Genomic DNA, 25,118 nt, shown 5'->3' with positions numbered 1-25,118 from the left:
AATTCTTATTTACAATGACGGCCCACCCCGGTCAAACCCTAACGCGCTGGGCCAATTGTGCGCCGCCCTATGGGACTCCCAATCACGGCCGGTTGTGATACAGCCTGGAATCGAACCAGGATCAAAGGGAAACTTCTAGCACTGAGATGCCTTAGACCACTGTGCCACTTAGGAGCCTCTAAGGTGCAGGGTTGAGTAACCAGGTGTAAGACTGATGGCCTTGAGATAGAAGTTGTTTTTCAGTCTCTCGGTCCCAGCATTGATGCACCTGTACGGACCTCGCCTTCCGGATGATAGCCGTGTGAACAGGTGGTTGATGTCCTTGATGATATTTTTGGTCTTCCTGTAATATCGGGTGCTGTAGGTGTCCTGGAGGGCAGGTAGTTTGCCCCCTGTGAGGAGTTGGGCAGACCGCACCACCCTTTGGAGAGCCTTGCGGTTGAGGGTGGTGCAGTTGCAGTACCAGGCGATGATTTTGTGAGGATTTTAGGGTCCAAGCCAAATTTCTTCAGCCTCCTGAGGTTGAAGAGGAGCTGTTGCACCTTCTTAACACGGTCTGTGGGAGGACCATTTCAGATCGTCGGTGATGTGTACGCCGAGGAACTTGAAGCTTTCCACCTTCTCCACTGCGGTCCCGACGATGTGGATAGGAGTGTGCGCCCTCTGCTGTTTCCTGAAGTCCACGATCAGCTCTTTTTTTTTTGTTGAGGTGAGGCTATTTTCCTGGCACCACTCTCTCAGGGCCCTCACCTCCTCCCTGTAAGCCGTCTCGTCATTGTTGGTAATCAGGCCTACTGTTGTGTGGTCTGAAAACTTGATGATTGAGTAGGAAGAGTAGGTGAACAGGGAGTAAAGAAAGGGGCTTAGCATGCACCCTTTGGGGCCTCTGTGTTGAGGATCAGCGAAGTGAAGGTGTTGTTTCCTACCTTCACCACCTGGGGCAGTGTGTCAGGAAGTCCAGGACCCATTTGCACAGGGTGGGGTTCAGACCCAGGGCCCCGGGCGAAATGATGAGCTTGGATGATACTATGGTTTTGAATGCTGAGCTATAGTCAATGAACAGCATTCTTACGTAGGTATTCCGCTTGTCTCGATGGGATAGGGCAGTGTGCAGTGTGATGGCGATTGCATTTTCTGTGGATCTACTGGGGCGGTAAGCAAATTGAAGTGGGTCCAGGGTGACAGGTAGGGTAGAGGTGATATGATCCTTAACTAGCCTCTCGAAGGACTTCATGATGACAGGCATTTAGTTCAGTTACCTTTGCTTTCTTGGGTACATGAACAATGGTGGACATCTTCAAGCATGTGGGGACAGCAGACTGGGATAGGAAGAGATGGAATGTCCGTAAACACTCCAGAAAACTGGTCTGCGCATGCTCTGAGGACGCGGCTTGGGATGCCGTCTGGGCAGCCTTGCGAGGGTTAACACGCTTAAATGTCTTATTCATGTCGGCCACGAAGAACGAGAGCCCGCAGTCCTTGGTAGCGGGCCACGTCGGTGGCACTGTGTTATCCTCAAAGCAGTGACAGTGTAGTCTGTTATTGTCTGTAGACCCTGCCACATACGTCTCGTGTCTGAGCCGTTGAATTGCGACTCCACTGTCTCTGTACTGACATTTTGCCTGTTTGATTGCCTTATGGAGGGAATAACTACACTGTATGTATTCAGCCATATTCCAAGTCACTTTACCCTGGTTAAATGCGGTGGTTCGCGCTTTCATTTTTGCCCTGAGCTCATCTACTTTATTATCCAGAGACTGAACATTAGCGAGTAATATAAGCAGTGGATGGTGTGCACGCCTCCTGAGTCGGACTAGAATTCCACTCTGAATACCTCTTCTCCGCCGGCGGTGATTTGGAACAGGCTCTGGAATAAGTTAAATTGCCCTGGGGGGTACGAACAAAAGATCCAATTCGGGAAAGTCGTATTCCTGGCCATAATGCTGGCGAGTTACCACCGTTCTGGGCTAATAACGTAATAAATAACAGACAAAAAAAACAAAATACTGCAAAGTTGATTTGGAGCTAGGAGCAGAGCTGTCATATCTGTCAGCACCATCTTACCTTACTGAGGAACAGCCGTTACATAACAAACAAAACCTGAATATAAAGCACTTGATTGGTGACAGCAGAGCAAACATCCAACTTAAATTCCACAAAAGAGAACTGTGGGTTTTCTACAAGCTACTAATCCTGCCAATTTCCCATAGTAGCTCAGCCTTTCATTGATTAACTCAGCTAATCATTAGAATTGATAGTCAAGTTGACTCTCCCTTCATGCGCCTAGAATGAATTGCTTCTTGATTGCAATCAGCAAATGATTCACCCCTGAGCAACACAACCACTGACAGACAGTCAGCCGTCCAGAAAGACATACAGACAGACAGGTCACCTCAGCAAACTTGAGGTCACTGTTGATGAAGGACCACTCTAAGAGCTGCTGGCTGGTTGGCACGCCCACTTTGTCCTTCTTATCCATGAAGATCTGGTAGAAGTAGCAGTCCTGAACCTTCTGACCTGCCGACCTAGACACAAACAGGATATAATGTGTAATACATTAGAAATCATACTCATTTGAGCTCAGATTAGATGTATGTCTAAATATTCTTAAATGTGTATACTATTAGCAGAAATAGTTTAGATAAGCAATATCAAGAGGATATGTTTAGGAGTAGGTTTAATGTAGACTGACCTCAGCTTGAGTAAGGGGTCCACCCTCAATATGTGATGGAACAGAATATTGAGGAACTCCTCAGGATCTGTTAGGTGAACATTGAGTTTATAACACTTCGAACAAGTTCATGATATGTATAACAAAACCCCAAAACTTTAATATTTTGATGAAGGCATTACACACCTTTTTCTTCAGACGTGAACCCTGAGGCAGCTTCTACCTTCTCCAGTATCCTTCTGAGCTTCATCACTTTAGTGGCACACACATAGCCATGTCTACCAAGACAAATAAAATAGACAAGACAAATCTCAGTTATGATAATTGGCTGAGTCTAGAAAACAAATTAAAGTGCTTATAGATGACATGTTAAGCATTGGTTTGCCACATGACATTATACTGAATGAATGTGTCTGAACAAAACACGAAGAGCAGTTTCCTACTTACATGCGCAGGGGGTTGACTATCTCTGTGCGTAGCAGCTCCTGTGTCTCTCGGTAATACTCTACGTCAGTCTTGGACCTCGGCCTCAGCAGAACTGTGTCCAGGACTGAGCTGAAGGAAAACAGGCTAAAGAGGGGAAAGGAGGGAAAGAGGAAAAAAAACATGATGGCAAAAATATACATTTATTTTCCCTGTTGAGACTAAAAAGCTCTCATGTTTCACATTTTTGACTACAGTGACATAGGAAAGAGGTTAAGAACTCTATAATAATACACGCAAGGAAGAAGTGAAAACTCAGATCTCTCTCTTCTATGTCCTCACCAGAAGAGTGTGGAGTCCAGGTAGCAGGAGTTGTAGTGTCCCTGGATACCTTTCTTCTTGCCCACCATGATGTCTAGACCGTCATTCTCAGTGCGTGGAGGAGTGTTCTCATGCACCACCTCACTCAGATAACCCCCGAAAGCTGGACAGACACAAACAGAGAAGTTTAAGTTGACAATCCTGGGCCGGACTGCTTAGCTGGGTGGAAATGTCCCTGTATAGCCTTTACCCGTCCAATCCTAGGGAGTACCTAGGGGTCTATTTGTAATTCAGCGTAGGACTGACAGGTGACACCAGTGACTCACCGATAGAGTTGCATCTCTCGATGGGGTTGGAGGAGTGGTGTAGGGAGGGGAAACGGGAGTCCGGCCGGCAGCATTTCAGCTTCACAAACAGGGCCTTCTTGGGCGCGCAGCTGAAGTAACGGGTACCTTGAAAGGTGCCGTCTGTACAGCCAACACACTCTTCCTCCTGAGAGAGCAGAAGCAGACAAGGACATCATGATGTTGAGTGCAGTTACCTGTATGCTATTAAACCAAACATATAGCTAGTAATGATACTGGATTTGGATGATTCTACCATTCAATTGACCAAATGTTGGTTTCTCTGAAGTTTTCCTTAAATTCTTAGTTCACTTGTTGTGACAATGTTATTGGGAAAAACATAAGACAAAATAGCCAGGTCTCAGAGACGACAAAGAGACAATCCTTCCAGTCAGTGTAATGATCTCTCACCAGCTCCAGGCCAGCTAGTGGCTCTGGTAGTCCCGGGGGCAGGCCCACCCAGCGGATGACCCCACACAGGGGCGGGTTCTCCTTCACCTCCACTAGGGACCCCACCTCCAGACCAGGCACTCCCCCACCCCCGCGAGAGCTGGGAGGTGAGGGGGGCTGCGGAGAGGGAGGGGTAGGGGACGGGGGCTCTGGCATCTGCATCTGCTCTCCCATCACTGACTGCACGGAGAGGGAGAGGGGTCCATGGCTCATGCTGCCATTGGGCCCCGTCTTACGGCTCAGGCTGAAGGGCAGGGAATGGAACTTGTTGTCATTGGACAAGGAAGCAGAGGGCGGGGCCCTGGTAGGAGGTGTGGCTTCATTGAAGTCAGGGGGCGTGTCTGTGAGGGACTTGGCAGGGTCCTCCCCGACTGCAGAGGAAAACAACAATCAATTTTCACTGCAGCAGACATTACACTGACAGAGAGCATCAAGCATTGTGGACTCATCAGATATTAATTTGACTTTTTTGCCAACGTTGTGAATAGGGAGTGTGCAGGTGGGGTCACAGTTTCATATCAGCATTAGCAAACCAAATGTAAAGTTGGCTTATAAACACTTTCACTATAAAGTGGATACATATTTTTACATTCACTGTAAACACAACCACAAAATGTACCTTGTGTGACAAGGACTTTATTTACCTCCCATGGGAGTTGAAAAATGTAAATATTTGTGTCACTGTGAGAATGTGTGGAGAAAATCTAAATGCCTCCACATGGAGACAGCCACAGAATAATCCAGAAGAGATGAGTCATAAGATCATCACGTCACCAATGGAAAATCATCACGTCACCAATGGAAAATCATCACGTCACCAATGGACATCACGTCACCAATGGAAAGTACAATACACCATCAAATATGAATATGATGGACCTGAACATATGGGTAAGATATGGGCAGTGATGAAAAACAAAACAGAGGTGATGAAACAGCTGGACAGGACTTCTCTCATTCCTGCGACATAGAGGAGTCATCTCCACTGGGTCTTCCTCACCCTAGAGTCCACTGATAGCTCCATAACTTTACACACAGGCTTTACATCACTCAATCATTTCCAATCCCTTGGTTTCACTTGTGTAATTATCCATTCATCACCACCACGGTGTAAGGAACATGATCTTTGACCCCATGTAAACTACCTACCTAAACTACCCCACACTATCGCCAATGAAACATATCCACATGACCTCACTTAAACCAAGTACTGAAGGCTTACAGGAAACTATCAAGAATAAAGTACAGTACTTTACCTAATTTAATTATTCTGAAGGAGAAAAAAAATGCAAGACATTATTAAAAGCCTTTTTGTGATTTGATAAAGACCATGCCACAACAATTACACCATGCAGTTGGACCGCACAGTTAATGGGAATGAGTAGATAGAGGACTCTCAGTGAAAGGTGTTGATCAGGGCCGGGACAATACCAGTATCACGATACTAGTTAGTATTGTGGCAAGGAAACAAAACACAAAGCGGATTTAACTTCTTAAGAAAAACAATAGTCATTATGTTGTCATCCAGTCACTTGTATTTATTTTCCATACAGCAGGTATTTTAAAAAGGACCAAAAGAGTTTGATCTGCTTCATGTTTTTATTTTTGCCATGGAAAAAAGATCTAGATACTGGTATCGTCACAGCCCTAGTCTTGATAGCAAGCTTTTTTAATCAAGTTAAAGATCAAACGCATTCTTTATTTGTTCACTGATTGGTAAATGAATACTGTAGAACAACCATGCATTAACAAGACCCTGCTATCAAGACAGATGGGAGTCTCACTACTGTATCTTGCTGGGGCTTTACCTTCATCAATGTACCATGTGCTTTTGGATTTGGCCTGGACTGGGTGGTCAACAGAGCTGCCATTTAAAGTATAATACAATTCTGACTTGCTTCTACTCCCACACTGAAGACCTAAGCCTGGAGATAACACAAGTCAACAGAGAAACAGAAAGCAGGTATGTGTTTGCTGCAGTGAAGCCTGCTGGGGGGAGAACGGCTCATAATAGCGGCTGCAATGGAGTAAATGGAATGGTATCAAACCCATGAAAACAATGTTTTTCAATACCATTCCATTTGCTCCATTGCAGCCATTATTATGAGGCGTTCTTTAATGACAGCAGGATAGGTGGGGATAGGTGGGGAGAGGAGGGAGAGAGAAAGGCATAGAGAGAGGGAACGGGAGGCAGATCGTCAGCACACTGAGCAGGTCAGTAGCCATGCAAGGAACCATGGTTCAGTAACTCTCACCACTCCACACCATTCACATCAGCTCTGGAATCCAAATGGACCATTCACATCAGCTCTGGAATCCAAATGGACCATTCACATCAGCTCTGGAATCCAAATGGACCATTCACATCAGCTCTGGAATCCAAATGGACCATTCACGCAAATGGAATCTGGCAAAACTTACATTTTCCAAAATTGAGTCATCATGCCTCATTGATATGATTTCCCTCAACATTCCAGATATGATTTCCCTCACAACATTCCAATGACAGAAACCTCAACCAATATCACATCAGCACACTAACACCATGTTAAAGTGTTATAGTGTTAGCTAGTACATGCACTTGAAGCCAGCAGCAGTACCTTTGCTCTTTGGTTTGCTTTGGCCAGAGGAGGACTTGTCACTGCTGCTGCCTCTGGGGGTAAAACTGTGCTTCTGCAGCCTCTGGTCCTGCATGGAGTACTCTGCAAACAAACAGTTCAGTATAACAACAGTGTAGAACAACACTGATATACCCATCCCCCCCGTGCTAAAACCCTACAGTAAACGGCTGTGTGTCTTGTTGCAGGTGCTGGCAGAGATATAGAGATATATATATATATAGAGAGAGAGATAGAGAGATATATATATACACACACAGTGAGGGGGGAAAAAGTATTTGATCCCCTGCTGATATTGTATGTTTGCCCACTGATAAAGAAATTATCAGTCTTTAACAACAAACAAAAATCCAGAAAAAAACATGAAATATGTTATTAATTGATTTGCATTTTAATGAGGGAAATAAGTATTTGACCCCCTCTCAATCAGAAAGATTTCTGGCTCCCAGGTGTCTTTTATACAGGTAACGAGCTGAGATTAGGAGCACACTCTTAAAGGGAGTGCTCCTAATCTCAGTTTGTTACCTGTATAAAAGACACCTGTCCACAGAAGCAATCAATCAATCAGATTCCAAACTCTCCACTATGGCCAAGACCAAATAGCTCTCCGAGGATGTCAGGGACAAGATTGTAGACCGACACAAGGCTGGAATGGGCTACAAGACCATCACCAAGCAGCTTGGTGAGAAGGTGACAACAGTTGGTGCGATTATTCGCAAATGGAAGAAACACAAAATAACTGTCAATCTCCCTCGGCCTGGGGCGCCATGCAAGGTCTCACCTCGTGGAGTTGCAATGATCATGAGGAATCAGCCCAGAACTACACGGGAGGATCTTGTCAATGATCTCAAGGCAGCTGGGATCATAGTCACCTAGAAAACAATTGGTAACACTACGCCGTGAAGGACTGAAATCCTGCAGCGCCTGCAAGGTCCCCCTGCTCAAGAAAGCACATATACATACATGCCTGTCTGAAGTTTGCCAATGAACATCTGAATGATTCAGAGGGCAACTGGGGGAAAGTGTTGTGGTCAGATGAGACCAAAATGAAGCTCTTTGGCATCAACTCAACTCGCCGTGTTTGGAGGAGGAGGAATGCTGCCTACGACCCCAAGAACAACGTCCCCACCGTCAAACATGGAGGTGGAAACATTATGCTTTGGGGGTGTTTTTCTGCTAAGGGGACAGGACAACTTCACCCCATCAAAGGGACGATGGACGGGGCCATGTACCGTCAAATCTTGGGTGAGAACCTCCTTCCCTCAGCCAGGGCATTGGAAATGGGTCGTGGATGGGTATTCCAGCATGACAATGACCCAAAACACACGGCCAAGGCAACAAAGGAGTGGCTCAAGAAGAAGCACTTTAAGGTCATGGAGTGGCCTAGCCAGTCTCCAGACCTTAATCCCATAGAAAATCTGTGGAGGGAGCTGAAGGTTCGAGTTGCCAAACTTCAGCCTTGAAACATGAATGATTTAGAGAAGATCTGCAAAGAGGAGTGGGACAAAATGCCTCCTGAGATGTGTGCAAACCTGGTGGCCAACTACAAGAAACGTCTGACCTCTGTGATTGCCAATAAGGGTTGTGCCACCAAGTACTAAGTCATGTTTTGCAGAGGGGTAAAATACTTATTTCCCTCATTAAAATGCAAATCTATTTATAACATTTTTGACATGCGTTTTTCTAGATGTTTTTGTTGCTATTCTGTCTCTCACTGTTCAAATAAACCTACCATTAAAATTATAGACTGATCATTTCTTTGTCAGTGGGCAAACATACAAAATCAGCAGGGGATCAAATACTTTTTTTCACTGTATATATATATATATATATATATATATATGTATATATGTGGGGCAAAAACGTATTTAGTCAGCCACCAATTGTGCAAGTTCTCTCACTTGAAAAGATGAGAGGCCTGTAATTTTCATCATAGGTACACTTCAACTATGACAGACAAAATGAGAAGAAAAAAAATCCAGAAAATCACATTGTATGATTTTTTATGAATTTATTTGCAAATTATGGTGGAAAATATGTATTTGGTCAATAACAAAAGTTTCTCAATACTTTTATATACCCTTTGTTGGCAATGACAGAGGTCAAACGTTTTCTGTAAGTCTTCACAAGGTTTTCACACACTGTTGCTGTTATTTTGGCCCATTCCTCCATGCAGATCTCCTCTAGAGCAGTGATGTTTTGGGGCTGTTGCTGGGCAACACGGACTTTCAACTCCCTCCAAAGATTTTCTATGGGGTTGAGATCTGGAGACTGGCTAGGCCACTCCAGGACCTTGAAATGCTTCTTACGAAGCCACTCCTTCGTTGCCCGGGCGGTGTGTTTGGGATCATTGTCATGCTGAAAGACCCAGCCACATTTCATCTTCAATGCCCTTGCTGGTGGAAGGAGGTTTTCACTCAAAATCTCACGATACATGGCCCCATTCATTCTTTCCTTTACACGGATCAGTCGTCCTGGTCCCTTTGCAGAAAAACAGCCTCAAAGAATGATGTTTCCACCCCCATGCTTCACAGTAGGTATGGTGTTCTTTGGATGCAACTCAGCATTCTTTGTCCTCCAAACACGACGAGTTGATTTTAACAAAAAGTTCTCATTCTCCCAATCTTCTTCTGGATCATCCAAATGCTCTCTAGCAAACTTCAGACGGGCCTGGACATGTACTGGCTCGTCCTGATCCCTTTGCAGAAAAACAGCCCAAAAGCATGATGTTTCCACCCCCATGCTTCACAGTAGTTCACAACGAGTTGAGTTTTTACCAAAAAGTTATATTTTGGTTTCATCTGACCATATGACATTCTTCCAATCTTCTTCTGGATCATCCAAATGCTCTCTAGCAAACTTCAGACGGGCCTGGACATGTACTGGTTTAAGCAGGGGGACACGTCTGGCACTGCAGGATTTGAGTCCCTGGCGGCGTAGTGTGTTACTGATGGTAGGCTTTGTTACTTTGGTCCCAGTTCTCTGCAGGTCATTCACTAGGTCCCCCCGTGTGGTTCTGGGATTTTTGCTCACCGTTCTTGTGATCATTTTGACCCCACGGGTGGAGATCTTGCGTGGAGCCCCAGATCGAGGGAGATTATCAGTGGTCTTGTATGTCTTCCATTTCCTAATAATTGTTCCCACAGTTGATTTCTTCAAACCAAGCTGCTTACCTATTGCAGATTCAGTCTTCCCAGCCTGGTGCAGGTCTACAATTTTGTTTCTGGTGTCCTTTAACAGCTCTTTGGTCTTGGCCATAGCGGAGTTTGGAGTGTGACTGTTTGAGGTTGTGGACAGGTGTCTTTTATACTGATAACAAGTTCAAACAGGTGCCATTAATACAGGTAACGAGTGGAGGACAGAGGAGCCTCTTAAAGAAGAAGTTACAGGTCTGTGAGAGCCAGAAATCTTGCTTGTTTGTAGGTGACCAAATACTTATGTTCCACCATAACTTGCAAATAAAGTCATTAAAAATCCTACAATGTGATTTTCTGGATTTTTTTTCTCATTTTGTCTGTCATAGTTGAAGTGTACCCATGATGAAAATTACAAGCCTCTCATCTTTTTAAGTGGGAGAACTTGCACAATTGGTGGCTGACTAAATACTTTTTTGCCCCACTGTGTGTGTGTGTGTATATATCTATATATCCCCCATCATAACACCATTACAAAGTATAGGCCTAATAATGATTGGTGGCTGTGGAGCCTGGTAAAGCAGTGGGAAGGACTTTATAATTGTGCAAAATACCGATATTTACTCAGTTAATCACAAAGACTGATGCAAAGTGAAAAGCATACTTTCACTCAATACCATAGACTTTAAGTACAAGTGAACATAATCAGTCTTAGGTTTCAGAGAGCAAAAAGCTTTTCAAAGAGAAAATGCATTAACGAAATATACGCCCCCTTCCCCCCACAACACACACACACGCTTCAAGTATGTCCAAGAAGACCAAGAACGTCAAAGCATCTGAAACATTGTTGGGGTTCAGAGTCAGACAACACATACAAACAAATCAATAAAACCAATGGCTAGAACAAGAGGCTGAGAGGAGCAGCATCTCACTTGACTTTCAAAAATAAGCAGAACCATCAAACAAAAGAGCCTCTGTTGCTGCTGCTGTTACTGCTGCCAGTAAAACACTAACACACAACACTCCAGTGTTCACTCACACCCGCCACAAATACTACACTCATAACTGCCTGACTGACTATATGGCTAATAGGCAATACCTGAAGCTTCTTCAGTTATCATTTAGAGGATCCAAATAAGGGAGAGAATATATTTTTTTAAATATATAGATTTGCACTTGATGAAATTGTAATAAATTGAAATAATTATATACATTTGATGTGAGGGAAAAAAGGAGAGAATAGACTACCGGACCACTGGACTCACCTGGCATTACGTCACAGATGGGGACTAGACGGGTGTGTTCCAGACTGGCGAAATTACACAGCAGCTTCCCATCGATAACACCATCCCAGTCCCCAATAGGATTGTCCTGGAAGAGCCGGAGACAGCAACCGATTACTGCTGCGGGCGTTCCTCATCTCCTAAAACCTGTACTTACAGTCGCAGTCTCAGCAGCAGTCCTGTCATCACTATGACAGCGCTTCTCTATCCAGTCAACTACCCCCTCTACCCAGTAATGGTCCTCTGTCTGCTCTTCTCTCTCCAGTCAACTACCCCCTCTACCCAGTAATGGTCTTCTGTCTGCTCTTCTCTCTCCAGTCAACTACCTCCTCTACCCAGTAATGGTCTTCTATCTGCTCTTCTCTCACCAGTCAACTACCTCCTCTACCCAGTAATGGTCTTCTGTCTGCTCTTCTCTCTCCAGTCAACTACCTCCTCTACCCAGTAATGGTCTTCTGTCTGCTCTTCTCTCGCCAGTCAACTACCTCCTCTACCCAGTAATGGTCCTCTGTCTGCTCTTCTCTCTCCAGTCAACTACCTCCTCTACCCAGTAATGGTCTTCTGTCTGCTCTTCTCTCGCCAGTCAACTACCTCCTCTACCCAGTAATGGTCTTCTGTCTGCTCTTCTCTCTCCAGTCAACTACCTCCTCTACCCAGTAATGGTCTTCTATCTGCTCTTCTCTCGCCAGTCAACTACCTCCTCTACCCAGTAATGGTCTTCTGTCTGCTCTTCTCTCTCCAGTCAACTACCTCCTCTACCCAGTAATGGTCTTCTGTCTGCTCTTCTCTCGCCAGTCAACTACCTCCTCTACCCAGTAATGGTCTTCTGTCTGCTCTTCTCTCTCCAGTCAACTACCTCCTCTACCCAGTAATGGTCTTCTGTCTGCTCTTCTCTCTCCAGTCAACTACCTCCTCTACCCAGTAATGGTCTTCTATCTGCTCTTCTCTCTCCAGTCAACTACCTCCTCTACCCAGTAATGGTCCTCTGTCTGCTCTTCTCTCTCCAGTCAACTACCTCCTCTACCCAGTAATGGTCTTCTGTCTGCACTTGAACTCCCCTCTTAACCTTCCCTCTCTACGTTTCTCAAATGTACCTCCCCGCGTCTCAAAACAGAGCGGTGCTTATTCCAATTCCCAGGAAGCAGGGTCAAAGTTCTCCAGTATTGGTTGCTCCACTCCACCACACTAATCTATGTACTATTGGAAGGTTGGCCCCATTGTTGGCAAAAATTTATCCAAATAAACAAAAACGTTATACAAATATAGCCTAACACGAAGCTGTTTTGTATATGGCGTGTCAGAGTGTTGTTGATGTTCCCTGTATGCTGGGCGAGGCTGAAGCAGAGTGAACGGAGCAGTGGACTCTCCTCTCCTTTCCTCGGCTGCCCGGCCAACCCGCTGGCCATGTGCCATGCTACTGGTCATACAGCCCAGTGCTGTAGCTGCGTCCTCAATGGCACCCTATTGCCTATTTAGTGCACTACATGTGGGCCCATTGGGCTCTAGTCAAAAGTAGTTCACTACATAGGGAATAGGGTGCCATTGGGGACGCATGCTGCAACTTTACCTCACTCCCCAGCTCCCCGCATGACTACTGCCCTTTGTGTGTGTCCCAGGCCAGAGTAGACTGAGTGGGCTCACTGCTGCTGCTACTACTAACAACCGGCAGTCAAATGCCTCTGTCATTATGCATGTTCCCTTTCCTTAACTGCTATGCCATCTGATTACATTGGCAACATCGACACCAGCAGCTGGCTAAATAAACATTATGAATTATCTTTGCTTTTCTGGATAGACAATCAAATCATACAAACAACATTACAGGGGCTACTTGGACTAGCCTTTTACCTTACTTGAGATGTAATCTACAAATTGTTAGCCATGTTCTATAAATACAGCATTATTATATATGTAGGGAGGACATTTTCCCTAGTGTTAACAGCAGAGGAGAAGGTAACCTCCACTCTGACAGTATTTACATTGCCAGTCTGCCATTCTACAGCAGACAGGAGCAGGTTGAAGAGGTCCCACTCAGAAAGGCCCCAGTATGGGACCAGCGTCTCAAGCCTTACCATGTCTACTCCCACATAGTACCCCAGGCTCTCGTTCCCAGGCAGCAGGTCACAGAAGATGATGGTTCCCCTCTCCGGCCCCTCTCTGGTCTGGACCAGGACCCTGGAGTTGATCTCCAGCTGATGGAAATCCATCTCATCCTCCACCAGGGTGACGTGATCCACCTCTAGCTCTCCCAGCTCCTCTTCCTCGTCATCCCACAGCTCCAGCTTGTCCAGGGCCACGAACACCCCGCACTCATCCTCACAGCGGAACAGCTGTCGGCCCTGGTAGGAGCCCTCTGTGAAGCCCTGGCCTCTGCCCTCCTCCTAGGTAGAGGCATAGGTTACATACAGTATGTTAAACGTGGGATAACCTGTGAGTGCCAGTCGCATGTGGCTTACTCAGACACGCTAACCCTTCCCCTAATCCTTCACACAGTAATGCCAAATAATTTCCCTGACCCATGACCTCTTCCCTAACCCTTACCATAACCGGAAAAGCCTAGCACAGGGCTGAGCTGATACAAGAGGCATGAGCTGTCATTACAGTGAGGTGAGCTCAGCTACAGTAACCTGCCTATTCAGCATTCTGCAGGGGAGGGAACAGGGAAGTGAACATCATGCATCTGGGATGATGAGGGTTTCAGATCGATAGTGTGGAGGGCATAACAGCATACTCAAAATGTTTCATTGCAGAAAGTAGCCAGCAGGCGCCGAACTGAATAATCTTTGCTCTTACACAGGGATAATGGACAGTTAGAGGGTGTAGTTACATGATCCTATACACTGCACTTCTTCTTGAGTGGCATGTAGGGCTTTTCAGCATTGGCATCGTTCAATTTATGTTTGTATGATTAAGATAAGAAGTAAACATTGTTGTCTGTAAATGTGTGGTAAGTATTCTCAATCGTGATACAAGTCTGGCATTCAATCAAGACACTGATCTGAAACCCAATAATGTGCTAAACCCTTTATAGTGAGCAAAGGGTCAGCCTCTCGTCCGGCTCCTTCACCCACTCACACAACATTGTGCTCCAATAAACAAGCCTTTGTAGCCCACTATTTTACTGCATCTTTACAGAATGTAGGCTACGGCATGAGAGAGAGTCCATTTACTAGCTTAACTGTTATGAAATCCTCAGGGAACATTTCACAAAGACCAAATTACAGACGATATCACATATAACTGAAGTTCCCTCTGGGACAAATAAAGTTATTCTATATACGTAACGGAGGGTCAATTGCTTACAAAGAGCATTTTTAAAAAACAGTAAAGATGAGATTTCTCACCAGCAGCTCCACTCCAAACCAGACCCCGGAGAGAGCCCTGTCTGGGAGGAGAGATCCTTTAAATCGGACTACCCCGGGCAAAGGTTCATCCCCCGAACGCAGCTGCACGCGCACCTTGGAGCCACAGTCGATGTCTCTGGCCCGCTCCAGCCTGGGCTTGTTGCACAGCAGGGCATAGCGCTCCTCACAGTTGGTGATGGGGAACAGCAGCTCAGCTAGCTTCTCATCCAGCTCCAGGACGTCCCTGATTTGGTTGCAAATCAAACACACAACAAAAAGATTTGAATCTAAGGAGAAAATCACCAGAAAATATGAAAGTTTCAAAAACATGTCAATATCATACACTATAGGTACAAGAGTATGTGGACACCCCTTCAAATTAGTGGATGCAGCTATTTCAGCTAAACCGGTTGCTGACAGGTGTATAAAATCAAGCACAGAGCCATATACTTCTCATAGACAAACATTGGCAGTAGAATGACCTTACTGAAGAGCTCAGTGACTTTCGATGTGGCACCGTCAAAGGATGCCACCTTTCCAACATATCAATTGGTCAAATTTCTGACCTGCCCCAATCAACTGTAAGTGCTGTTATTGTGAAGTGGAAATGTCTAGGAGCAACAACAGCTCAGCTGCGAAGTGGTAGGCCACAAGCTCACAGAATGGGACCACGAGTACTGAAGGGCGTAAAAATAGTCTGTTCTCGGTTGCAACACTCACTACCAAGTTCCAAACTGCCTCTGGAAGCAACGTCAGCACATGAACTGTTCGTCGGGAGTGTCATGAAATTGGTTTCCATGGCTGAGCAGCCGCACACAAGCCTAAGATTACCATGCGCAAAGCCAAGGGTCGGCTTGAGTGGTGTAAAGCTCACTGCCATTGAATTTTGGAGCAGTGGAAACGTGTTCTCTGGAGTGATGAATCACGCTTCACCATCTGCCAGTCCGACAGACAAATCTGGGTTTGGCAGATGCCAGGAGAACGCTACCTGCCCCAATGCATAGTGCCAACTGTAAAGTTTGGTGGAGGAGGAATAACGGTCTGGGGCTGTTTTTCATGGTTCGGGCTAGGCCTCTTTGTCCCAGTGAAGGGAAATCTTAACGTGACAGCATACAATTACATTTTAGAGGATTCTGTGCTTCCAACTTTGTGGCAACAGTTTGGGGAAGGCCCTTTCCTGTTTCAACATGACAATGTCCCAGTGCACAAAGCGAGGTCCTTACAGAAATGGATTGTCAAGCTCTGAGTGGAAGATCTTGACTGGCCTGTACAGAGTCCTGACCTCAACGACATCAAACACCTTTGGGATGATTTGGAACGCCGACTGCGAGCCAGGCCTAATTGACCAACATCAGTGCCCGACCTCACTAATGCTTTTGTGCCTGAATGGAAGCAAGTCCCCCCAGCAATGTTCCAACATCAAGTGGAAATTCTTCCCAAAAGAGTGGAGGATTTTATAGAAGCAAAAGAGGGTACAACTCCATATTAATGCCCATGATTTTAGAATGAGATGTTTGATGAGCAGGTGTCCACATACTTTTAGTCATGTAGTGTACAGTCGTGGCCAAAAGTTTTGAGAATGACACAAATATTAATTTCCACAAACTTTGCTTCTTCAGTGTCTTTAGATATTTTTGTCAGATGTTACTATGGAATACTGAAGTATAATTACAAGCATTTCATAAGTGTCAAAGGCTTTTATTGACAATTACATGAAGTTGATGCAAAGAGTCAATATTTGCAGTGCATTTGACCCTTCTTTTTCAAGACCTCTGCAATCCACCCTGGCATGCTGTAAATTAACTTCTGGGCCTAACTGATGGCAGCCCATTCTTGCATAATCAATGCTTGGAATTTGTCAGAATCTGTGGGGTTTTGTTTGTCCGCCCGCCTCTTGAGGATTGACCACAAGTTCTCAATGGGATTAAGGTCTGGGGAGTTTCCTGGCCATGGACCCAAAATATCGATGTTTGGTTCCCTGAGCCACTTAGTTAGCTCTTTTGCCTTATGGCAAGGTGCTCCATCATGCTGGAAAAGGCATTGTTCGTCACCAAACTGTTCCTGGATGGTTGGGAGAAGTTGCTCTTGGAGGATGTGTTGGTACCATTCTTTAGTCATGGCTGTGTTCTTAGGCAAAATTGTGAGTGAGCCCACTCCCAGGACTCAGGATGCTTTACTGTTGGTATGAAACAGGACTAATGGTAGCACTCACCTTGTCTTCGTCGGACAAGTTTTTTCAGGATGCCCTAAACAATCGGAAAGGGGATTCATCAGAGAAAATGATTTTACCCCAGTCCTCAGCAGTCCAAATCCTGGACCTTTTGCAGAATATCAGTAGGTCCCTGATGTTTTTCCTGGAGAGAAGAGGCTTCTTTGCTGCCCTTCTTGACTCCAGGCCATCCTCCAAAAGTCTTCGCCTCACTGTGCATGCAGATGCACTCACACCTGCCTGCTGCCATTCCTGAGCAAGCTCTGTACTGGTGGTGCCCCAATCCCGCAGCTGAATCAACGTTAGGAGACAGTCCTGGCGCATGCTGGACTTTCTTGGGTGCCCTGAAGCCTTCTTCACAACAATTGAACCGCTCTCCTTGAAGTTCTTGATGATCCGATAAATGGTTGATTTAGGTGCAATCTTACTGGCAGCAATATCCTTGTCTGTGAAGCCCTTTTTGATCAAAGCAATGATGACTGCATGTGTTTCCTTGTAGGTAACCATGGAAGAACAATGATTCCAAGCACCACCCTCCTTTTGAAGCTACCAGTCTGTTATTCGAATTCACTCAGCATGACAGAGTGATCTCCAGCCTTGTCCTCGTCAATACTCACACCTGTGTTAACGAGAGAATCACTGACATGATGTCAGCTGGTCCTTTTGTGGCAGGGCTGAAATGCAGTGGAAATGTTTTGGGGGGATTCAGTTCATTTGCATGGCAAAGAGGGACTTTGCAATTAATCTGATCACTCTTCATAACATTCTGGAGTATATGCAAATTGCCATCATACAAACTGAGGCAGCAGGCTTTGTAAAAATTAATATTTGTGTAATTCTCAAAACTTTTGGTCACGACTGTATGTCAAATGTGAATATTGTTGTTTTTCGAACTTTGTCTTGTCTTTTTAAAATTTGCAATATAGCATGATAGTGTCACTATCCATTAATTAGACCAACCGCTCATCCAGGCTCAGCACCACGTTGGTCTGGTCCAGGATGCGTATGCTCCTCTTGCCCTTGCTGGGGGGCAGCGTGCGCCCCAGGCTGTTCCTTTCCTGGCAGGCCTGTCCCAGGCTGCCCCGGGGGATCCTCAGCGTCTTCTGGGGGGGCTTCTCCACTGTACACTCCTTAGTAGAATTGTGTTGACTTATTAAGGGACTCAGGCTGTGTTAGAAATGGCACCCTATTCCCTATTTAGCACACTGGTTTTGACCAGTTGATTCTCAAACACACAATAGCTGAAACAACAAAATATGAAACACAAAAAATAAACCCTTTTCGATACACAGGCCTTGATAAATAAACAAACATTAACAAAATCTTGAATAATCCCTAGCAAAAGTCAGGAATATCTTAAAGAGCAACTGCTTTCAAAAAGCAACAAATCCCTTTTAAAAATGGCCTATGTGGCATCATATGAGCCAGAAAAAGTTATTCTAGTGTCAGACTACAAAGTGTAAATAGGATACTTTTGCTCATAAAGTCAGTTTAAAACAGAGTTTGGAACATCTGTGCGTCAATGGGTAAATGAAGATAGGGTTTTGATTTGACGATGTCCATTAGTCCACTAACATGGGGTGAAGAGCTGCGGTGATTACTCTCTATCCCATAGCATAGACAGTGAGACTGTTTAAATAAGCTACCTGCTAATAGCCATAATGGCGCTGTACAACGTGACCGTGTGTTTGAAAGAGTATTTTCCAGTAAGCAACAGTTTGTTTAACTTTATTAGACAACTTTGTTCCAATATTTCTGTAATTCAGTGATATTTATTCACATAGTAATTCGTTATTAATTATTTTATAAATGAAAGCATAAAGATGCCATTATTAGTTACATTGTTTTAGTTTGAACGTGCAGACTGGCACTAAGAACAACGGGAAAGTTTCCCTAGTCAGCGACAGAAGCTTCTAAAGCCAAGACATAATTTTATGGAATTTTCCAAGCTTTTTACAGGCAGTCAACTTAGTGTATGTAAACTTCTGACCCACTGGAATTGTGATACAGTAAGATATAAGTGAAAAAATCTGTCTGTAAACAATTGTTGCAAAAATTACTTGTGTCATGCACAAAGTATATGTCCTAACGGACTTGCCAAAACTAGTGTGTTAACAAGAAATTTGTGGAGTGGTTGAAAAACGAGTTTTAATGACTCCAACCTAAGTGTGTGTAAACTTCCGACTTTAACTGTATTGTCCTGCTAATAACAGGGTTAATAATATACAGTGAGGGAAAAAAGTATTTGATCACCTGCTGATTTTGTACGTTTGCCCACTGACAAAGAAATTATCAGTCTATAATTTTAATGGTAGGTTTATTTGAACAGTGAGAGACAGAATAACAAAACAAATCCAGAAAAACACGTCAAATACGTTATAAATTGATTTGCATTTTAATGAGGGAAATAAGTATTTGACCCCTCTGCAAAACATGACTTAGTACTTGGTGGCACAACCCTTGTTGACAATCATAGAGGTCAGACGTTTCTTATAGTTGGCAATCAGGTCTGCACACATCTTCGGAGGAATTTTGTCCTACTCCTCTTTGCAGATCTTCTCCAAGTCATTAAGGTTGAGGCTGACGTTTGGCAACTCGAACCTCCAGCTCCCTCCACAGATTTCCTATGGGATTAAGGTTTGGAGACTGGCTAGGCCACTCCAGGACCTTAATGTCCTTCTTCTTGAGCCACTCCTTTGTTGCCTTGGCCGTGTGTTTTGGATCATTGTCATGCTGGAATACCCATCCACGACCCATTTTCAATGCCCTGGCTGAGGGAAGGAGGTTCTCACCCAAGATTTGACGGTACATGGCCCCGTCCATTGTGCCTTTGATGCGGTGAAGTTGTCCTGTCCCCTTAGCAGAAAAACACCCCCAAAGCATAATGTTTCCACCTCCATGTTTGACGGTGGGGACGTTGTTCTTGGGGTCATAGGCAGCATTCCTCCTCCTCCAAACATGGCGAGTTGAGTTGATGCCAAAGAGCTCCATTTTTGGTCTCATCTGACCACAACACTTTCCCCCAGTTGTCGTCTGAATCATCATTCAGATGTTCATTGGCAAACTTCATACGGGCATGTATACAGTGGGGCAAAAAAGTATTTAGTCAGCCACCAATTGTGCAAGTTCTCCCACTTAAAAAGATGAGAGGCCTGTAATTTTCATCTTAGGTACACTTCAACTATGACAGACAAAATGAGAAGAATAAAAATCCAGAAAATCACATTGTAGGATTTTTTATTTATTTGCAAATTATGGTGGAAAATAAGTATTTGGTAACCTACAAACAAGCAAGATTTCTGGCTCTCACAGACCTGTAACTTCTTCTTTAAGAGTCTCCTCTGTCCTCCACTCGTTACCTGTATTAATGGCACCTGTTTGAACTTGTTATCAGTATAAAAGACACCTGTCCACAACCTCAAACAGTCACACTCCAAACTCCATTATGGCCAAGACCAAAGTGCTGTCAAAGGACACCAGAAACAAAATTGTAGACCTGCACCAGGCTGGGAAGACTGAATCTTCAATAGGTAAGCAGCTTGGTTTGAAGAAATCACTTATTAGGAAATGGAAGACATACAAGACCACTGATAATCTCCCTCGATCTGGGGTTCCACGCAAGATCTCACTCCGTGGGGTCAAAATGATCACAAGAGCGGTGAGCAAAAATCCCAGAACCACACGGGGGAACCTAGCGAATGACCTGCAGCGAGCTCGGACCAAAGTAAAAAAAGCCTACCATCAGTAACACACTACGCCACCAGGGACTCAAATCCTGCAGTGCCAGACGTGTCCCCCTGCTTAAGCCAGTACATGTCCAGGCCCGTCTGAAGTTTGCTAGAGAGCATTTGGATGATCCAGAAGAAGATTGGGGGAATGTCATATGGTCAGATGAAACCAAAATATAACTTTTTGGTAAAAACTCAACTGTTGAAGGAGTGACTTCGTAAGAAGCATTTCAAGGTCCTGGAGTGGCCTAGCCAGTCTCCAGATCTCAACCCCATAGAAAATCTTTGGAGGGAGTTGAAAGTCCGTGTTGCCCAGCAAACAGCCCCAAAATATCACTGCTCTAGAGATCTGCATGGAGGAATGGGCCAAAATACCAGCAAGTGTGTGAAAACCTTGTGAAGACTTACAGAAAACATTTGACCTCTGTCATTGCCAACAAAGGGTATATAACAAAGTATTGAGAAACTTTTGTTATTGACCAAATACTTATTTTCCACCCTAATTTGCAAATAAATTCATAAAAAATCCTACAATGTGATTTTCTGGATTTGTCTGTCATGGTTGAAGTGTACCTATGATGAAAATTACAGGCCTCTCTATTTTCTTTAAGTGGGAGAACTTGCACAATTGGTGGCTGACTAAATACTTTTTTGCCCCGCTGTATGTGCTTTCTTGAGCAGGGGGACCTTGCGGGCGCTGCAGGATTTCAGTCCTTCACGGCGTAGTGTTACCAATTGTTTTCTTGGTAACTATGATCCCAGCTGCCTTGAGATCATTGACAAGATCCTCCCGTGTAGTTCTGGGCTGATTCCTCATGAACTCCACGAGGTGAGATCTTGCATGGAGCCCCAGGCCGAGGGAGATTGACTGTTATTTTGTGTTTCTTTCATTTGCGAATAATCGCACCAACTGTTGTCACCTTCTCACCAAGCTGCTTGGCAATGGTCTTGTAGCCCATTCCAGCCTTGTGTCGGTCTACAATCTTGTCCCTGACATCCTTGGAGAGCTATTTGGTCTTGGCCATAGTGGAGAGTTTGGAATCTGATTGATTGCTTCTGTGGACAGGTGTCTTTTATACAGGTAACAAACTGAGATTAGGAGCACTCCCTTTAAGAGTGTGCTCCTAATCTCAGCTCGTTACCTGTATAAAAGACACATGGGAGTCAGAAATCTTTCTGATTGAGAGGGGGTCAAATACTTATTTCCCTCTGTCTCTCACTGTTCAAATAAACCTACCATTAAAATTCTAGACTGATCATTTCTTTGTCAGTGGGCAAATGTACAAAATCAGCAGGGGATCAAATACTTTTTCCCCTCACTGTATTGGTGATAATATCCACGTTTTTTTGTTATCATTCTAAATTAATAATAAAATCGCTTTGTTTAAAAAAATATATATTTTGGAAATGATTTTGTTTTCAAATAACATAAAATGAGCGTGAAAAAGGCCATTGTTGAACATGGGATGAGACATTGTTAAAGACAGTTTGTTATTTAGAATAATTTATTTCTGTTATTAGAGTGAGAGAAACCAAAAACCTACAGACATCTCATGGGTCTCCCAGTCGAGGCCGGCACAGGTATTGACCAGCACCTGTAGCAACACAGCTTGCACTGCCTTAGACCGTTGCACCACTCAGACGCTGTGCAATGTGCCCGGTCAGGAGTGGGCTATACTACTACAGTAAGAGAAAAATAATCCTAATAAAATAAAATTATGAAAACCTTGTGTAATAACAGTTTTAGTAAGTAATACTGAAGTTGTGCACAATTATCAATTTCTATTTAGGTTTATGTCACCCATTCATTGTCAGTTAGAGACACAGTAGGACCCAAAACATAATCAGTGCTCTAACTCCCCCTTGCGCTGGTCTGGAGCAATGAAGTTGTGATGCAGGATACCGTACTTAAACACAAATTAACTCTAAGTAACAAAGGATAATCTCAAAACTTTTAGTGGAGCAACCACATTACAAGACTGAAATCGTTTTTTTTCTAATGAGCAACAGAAAAACACACGTGACAGTCGAAATGTTCAGTGGCTCTTTAAACATATGTATATTTACCTTGACCACCATGTAGAAGCGCCAGTCCTCCCTGAAGCCGCCACTGGGCTTCTCCTGGCTCCACAGGGCAGAGCTCATGGCTTTAGGGGCTGGGGCAGCTGGGGCATAGCAGGGGGAAATACAGGGTCCGCCTGTCTAACTAACCCAATATGAAGCCCCTCTCTCTTCCCTTTATGGACGTTCCTCTATCCCCAAAGCAGTGAAAGAGGCATAACAAGGGTGAGAGAGAAACTAGGCCTAACACCTGAGGGGAAGGTTGTCTGGTTAGAGAGTAGACAGAGAGGGTGTTATGGCCGTTCACAGGCTCCTGCTGGCCTGGGGTGCCCTCATAATGGTCTCAACTGTCTGCCTGCATGCCCCAATGTACGTCGTAGGACCTGTGTACGAATAGAAAGGCATGGTGTTATTATGACAATGTTGTTAAAAGGTCATGGAATGCCTCCAGGTTAATTCTATTAAATCACTGACTTATCATAAATCCCAGAGCAATTTCTCCCCCCAAAAAAATTGGCCTATGGCTAGGCTATATTAACCCAAATAAGCATGGAGTTGTTTTTTAAAGATTTGCTAGAAATTGGCCTTTTCAGGAAAACAACAAAACATTTAGGCAATACAAATCTGGGATAAACTCTGAATAAATGGCATTCAAAGATTAAAATTGGTATCTAAACAAACAGGATGTAGTCTCATTAGAATGTAGGCCTAATATCTGAGTGAAGCCTGATTGCACCATTAGCTACAGGCTGCTACTGTACCTCAAAACTGAACTGGTGAAAACCAGTTGAGCACAAACATGATTAGGCCTAACCTAGTGTACTACCAGTATCTTGCTACCAAATAGGCAACAAAAAAAAAACATACTACCTGTATTCTGATTCCTGACAAACCTATTAGACATAAGGGTAGATTCGATTTGAATTCAATCACTTTTTGACAGCTCCCTTTTGATTTGAACGAAACCTTCCATACATATTTGCCCATTGTAGAAGTGCTCAGGAATTGACTTTGTAGCTGAATGCCAAAACATTCAGGAGATAAAGGTGCTCAAAGTTGACTTATTTTGCAACCCCACCATACCATGAAACATCAATGTCTTCATCACTGGAAAAGATAAAGAGTTTGGGATTGTTATAATTTAAAAGCTTACAAACAGGGTTGTCAAACTATTTAATAGTTTCTGGAAAAAGAAAATGGCAATTATATTACGCTTCTTTTCAAGAAATAATAAAATAGTTTGACAAGCTTTTAAATGATATCAAGCTGAACCACTTATCTTTTCCAGTGATGAAGACACGGATGTCTCATGGTGTTGTGGGGTATGCGAAATGGGTCAACATTTGCACTTTAATCTCCTGAATGTTTTGGCATTCAGGTACAAAAAGTAACTTTCTTAACACTTCTTCCATGGGCAAAGATGCATAGAAAGTTGACAGGGATGCTGTCCAAAAACGGATTGAATTCAAATGGCTTTACCCTGAAGGCAATTTTGAAGCATGCAGACAATATGCTCAAAACCTGTTGATACTCTCCTCTTAAAATGAGAAATGGGTGATGCCGCACAGGCCTTGGTCCTACTGTCAATATTAACACAAATGGATTCTAAGCCAAGCGTAAGTCACACACTGTTATAAACATATTACGCAAACCCCATTTTGGATTTCCCCTAGCTGTGTGTTAAGGGAGCTGTGAGGGGGAATTCACAGACTAAAGCAGTCAAACGCCTCTTCCTGACAAACAATAGAGTCACCGCCACTGTAATACAGGGTCGACCTGTTTGACCAACCCAATATGAAGGGGGGATCCAAGCACCTCTGACATGACTCCTCTTTATGGTTCTCTGGCCACTCTCACATCTAGGCTATTCACACCTCATGTCTGTGCAGCAAGCAAGCAAGCAACCAACCAACCAACCAACCAAGCAACTTGAGGCTCTCGCACGGCGCAGCAGTCTAAGGCACTGCATCTCAGTGCTAGAGGCTTCACTACAGACCCTGGTTCGATTGCAGGCTGTATCACAACCAGCCATGATTGGGAGTCCCATAGGGCTGCGCACAATTTGCCCAGTGTCGTCCAGGTTAAACTTTGGCTGGGGTAGGCCGTCATTGTACATAAGAATTAGTTGTAACTGACTTGTCTAGTTAAATAAAGGTTAAATAAAACATCATTTAAAAAAAATATCAATGACAGGGTGCTGCGTGGTTAGCCTTGGTTTGCATTGCAACTCCTCTTAGGCTGTGCATCTGTGCTTAACATCAATTATCACAGTTCAAATTTCACATATAGGACTTGTTGTTTATCATGCAATGTTGACCATGCCCCTATTTGAGCTTAAGGAGGGAGCATGGGGTGAGCAAAAGAACATGACAGACATTTACTATGTTGTGATGTTATTCTAGCAGTCTACCAAAAGGAAGGAATGAGGGCAAAAGGCCTATTGCCCTTTCAAAATAGACATAATTGAATGACCCTTGGTCAACAACATGCACAACTGCATGGGGTGGGTATAATTTCTGGAACGTTCCAACT

General features: G+C 44.2%; 1 protein-coding gene across 4 annotated transcripts in view; it reads right to left on the bottom strand.

The window, feature by feature from the left end:
- LOC115119397 (ubiquitin carboxyl-terminal hydrolase CYLD-like) overlaps positions 1-25,118 on the bottom strand; it is a 31,093-nt gene that overhangs the window by 4,624 nt on the left and 1,351 nt on the right. For 2 of the 4 annotated variants that reach the window (XR_010461736.1, XM_065013178.1), the window contains exons 2-15: positions 22,593-22,969; positions 17,758-17,927; positions 14,589-14,832; positions 13,317-13,625; positions 11,227-11,332; positions 6,810-6,911; positions 6,018-6,134; positions 4,171-4,580; positions 3,742-3,907; positions 3,437-3,578; positions 3,119-3,241; positions 2,858-2,949; positions 2,693-2,759; positions 2,393-2,525 (exon numbers count right to left, since the gene is read on the bottom strand). Coding sequence is in view for 3 of the 4 variants with exons in the window: in XM_065013178.1 (XP_064869250.1) it covers positions 2,393-2,525; positions 2,693-2,759; positions 2,858-2,949; positions 3,119-3,241; positions 3,437-3,578; positions 3,742-3,907; positions 4,171-4,580; positions 6,018-6,134; positions 6,810-6,911; positions 11,227-11,332; positions 13,317-13,625; positions 14,589-14,832; positions 17,758-17,927; positions 22,593-22,670 (2,259 nt within the window). In the remaining variant the exon portion in view is untranslated. The remainder of the gene's footprint in view (positions 1-2,392; positions 2,526-2,692; positions 2,760-2,857; positions 2,950-3,118; positions 3,242-3,436; positions 3,579-3,741; positions 3,908-4,170; positions 4,581-6,017; positions 6,135-6,809; positions 6,912-11,226; positions 11,333-13,316; positions 13,626-14,588; positions 14,833-17,757; positions 17,928-22,592; positions 22,970-25,118) is intronic. The other 2 variants (XM_065013179.1, XM_065013180.1) reach the window with 2 other exon arrangements.

The sequence above is a fragment of the Oncorhynchus nerka genome, linkage group LG28, assembly GCF_034236695.1.
Source record: "Oncorhynchus nerka isolate Pitt River linkage group LG28, Oner_Uvic_2.0, whole genome shotgun sequence".
Lineage (NCBI taxonomy): Eukaryota > Metazoa > Chordata > Actinopteri > Salmoniformes > Salmonidae > Oncorhynchus > Oncorhynchus nerka.
This window is presented reverse-complemented; position numbering and strand designations above follow the sequence as displayed.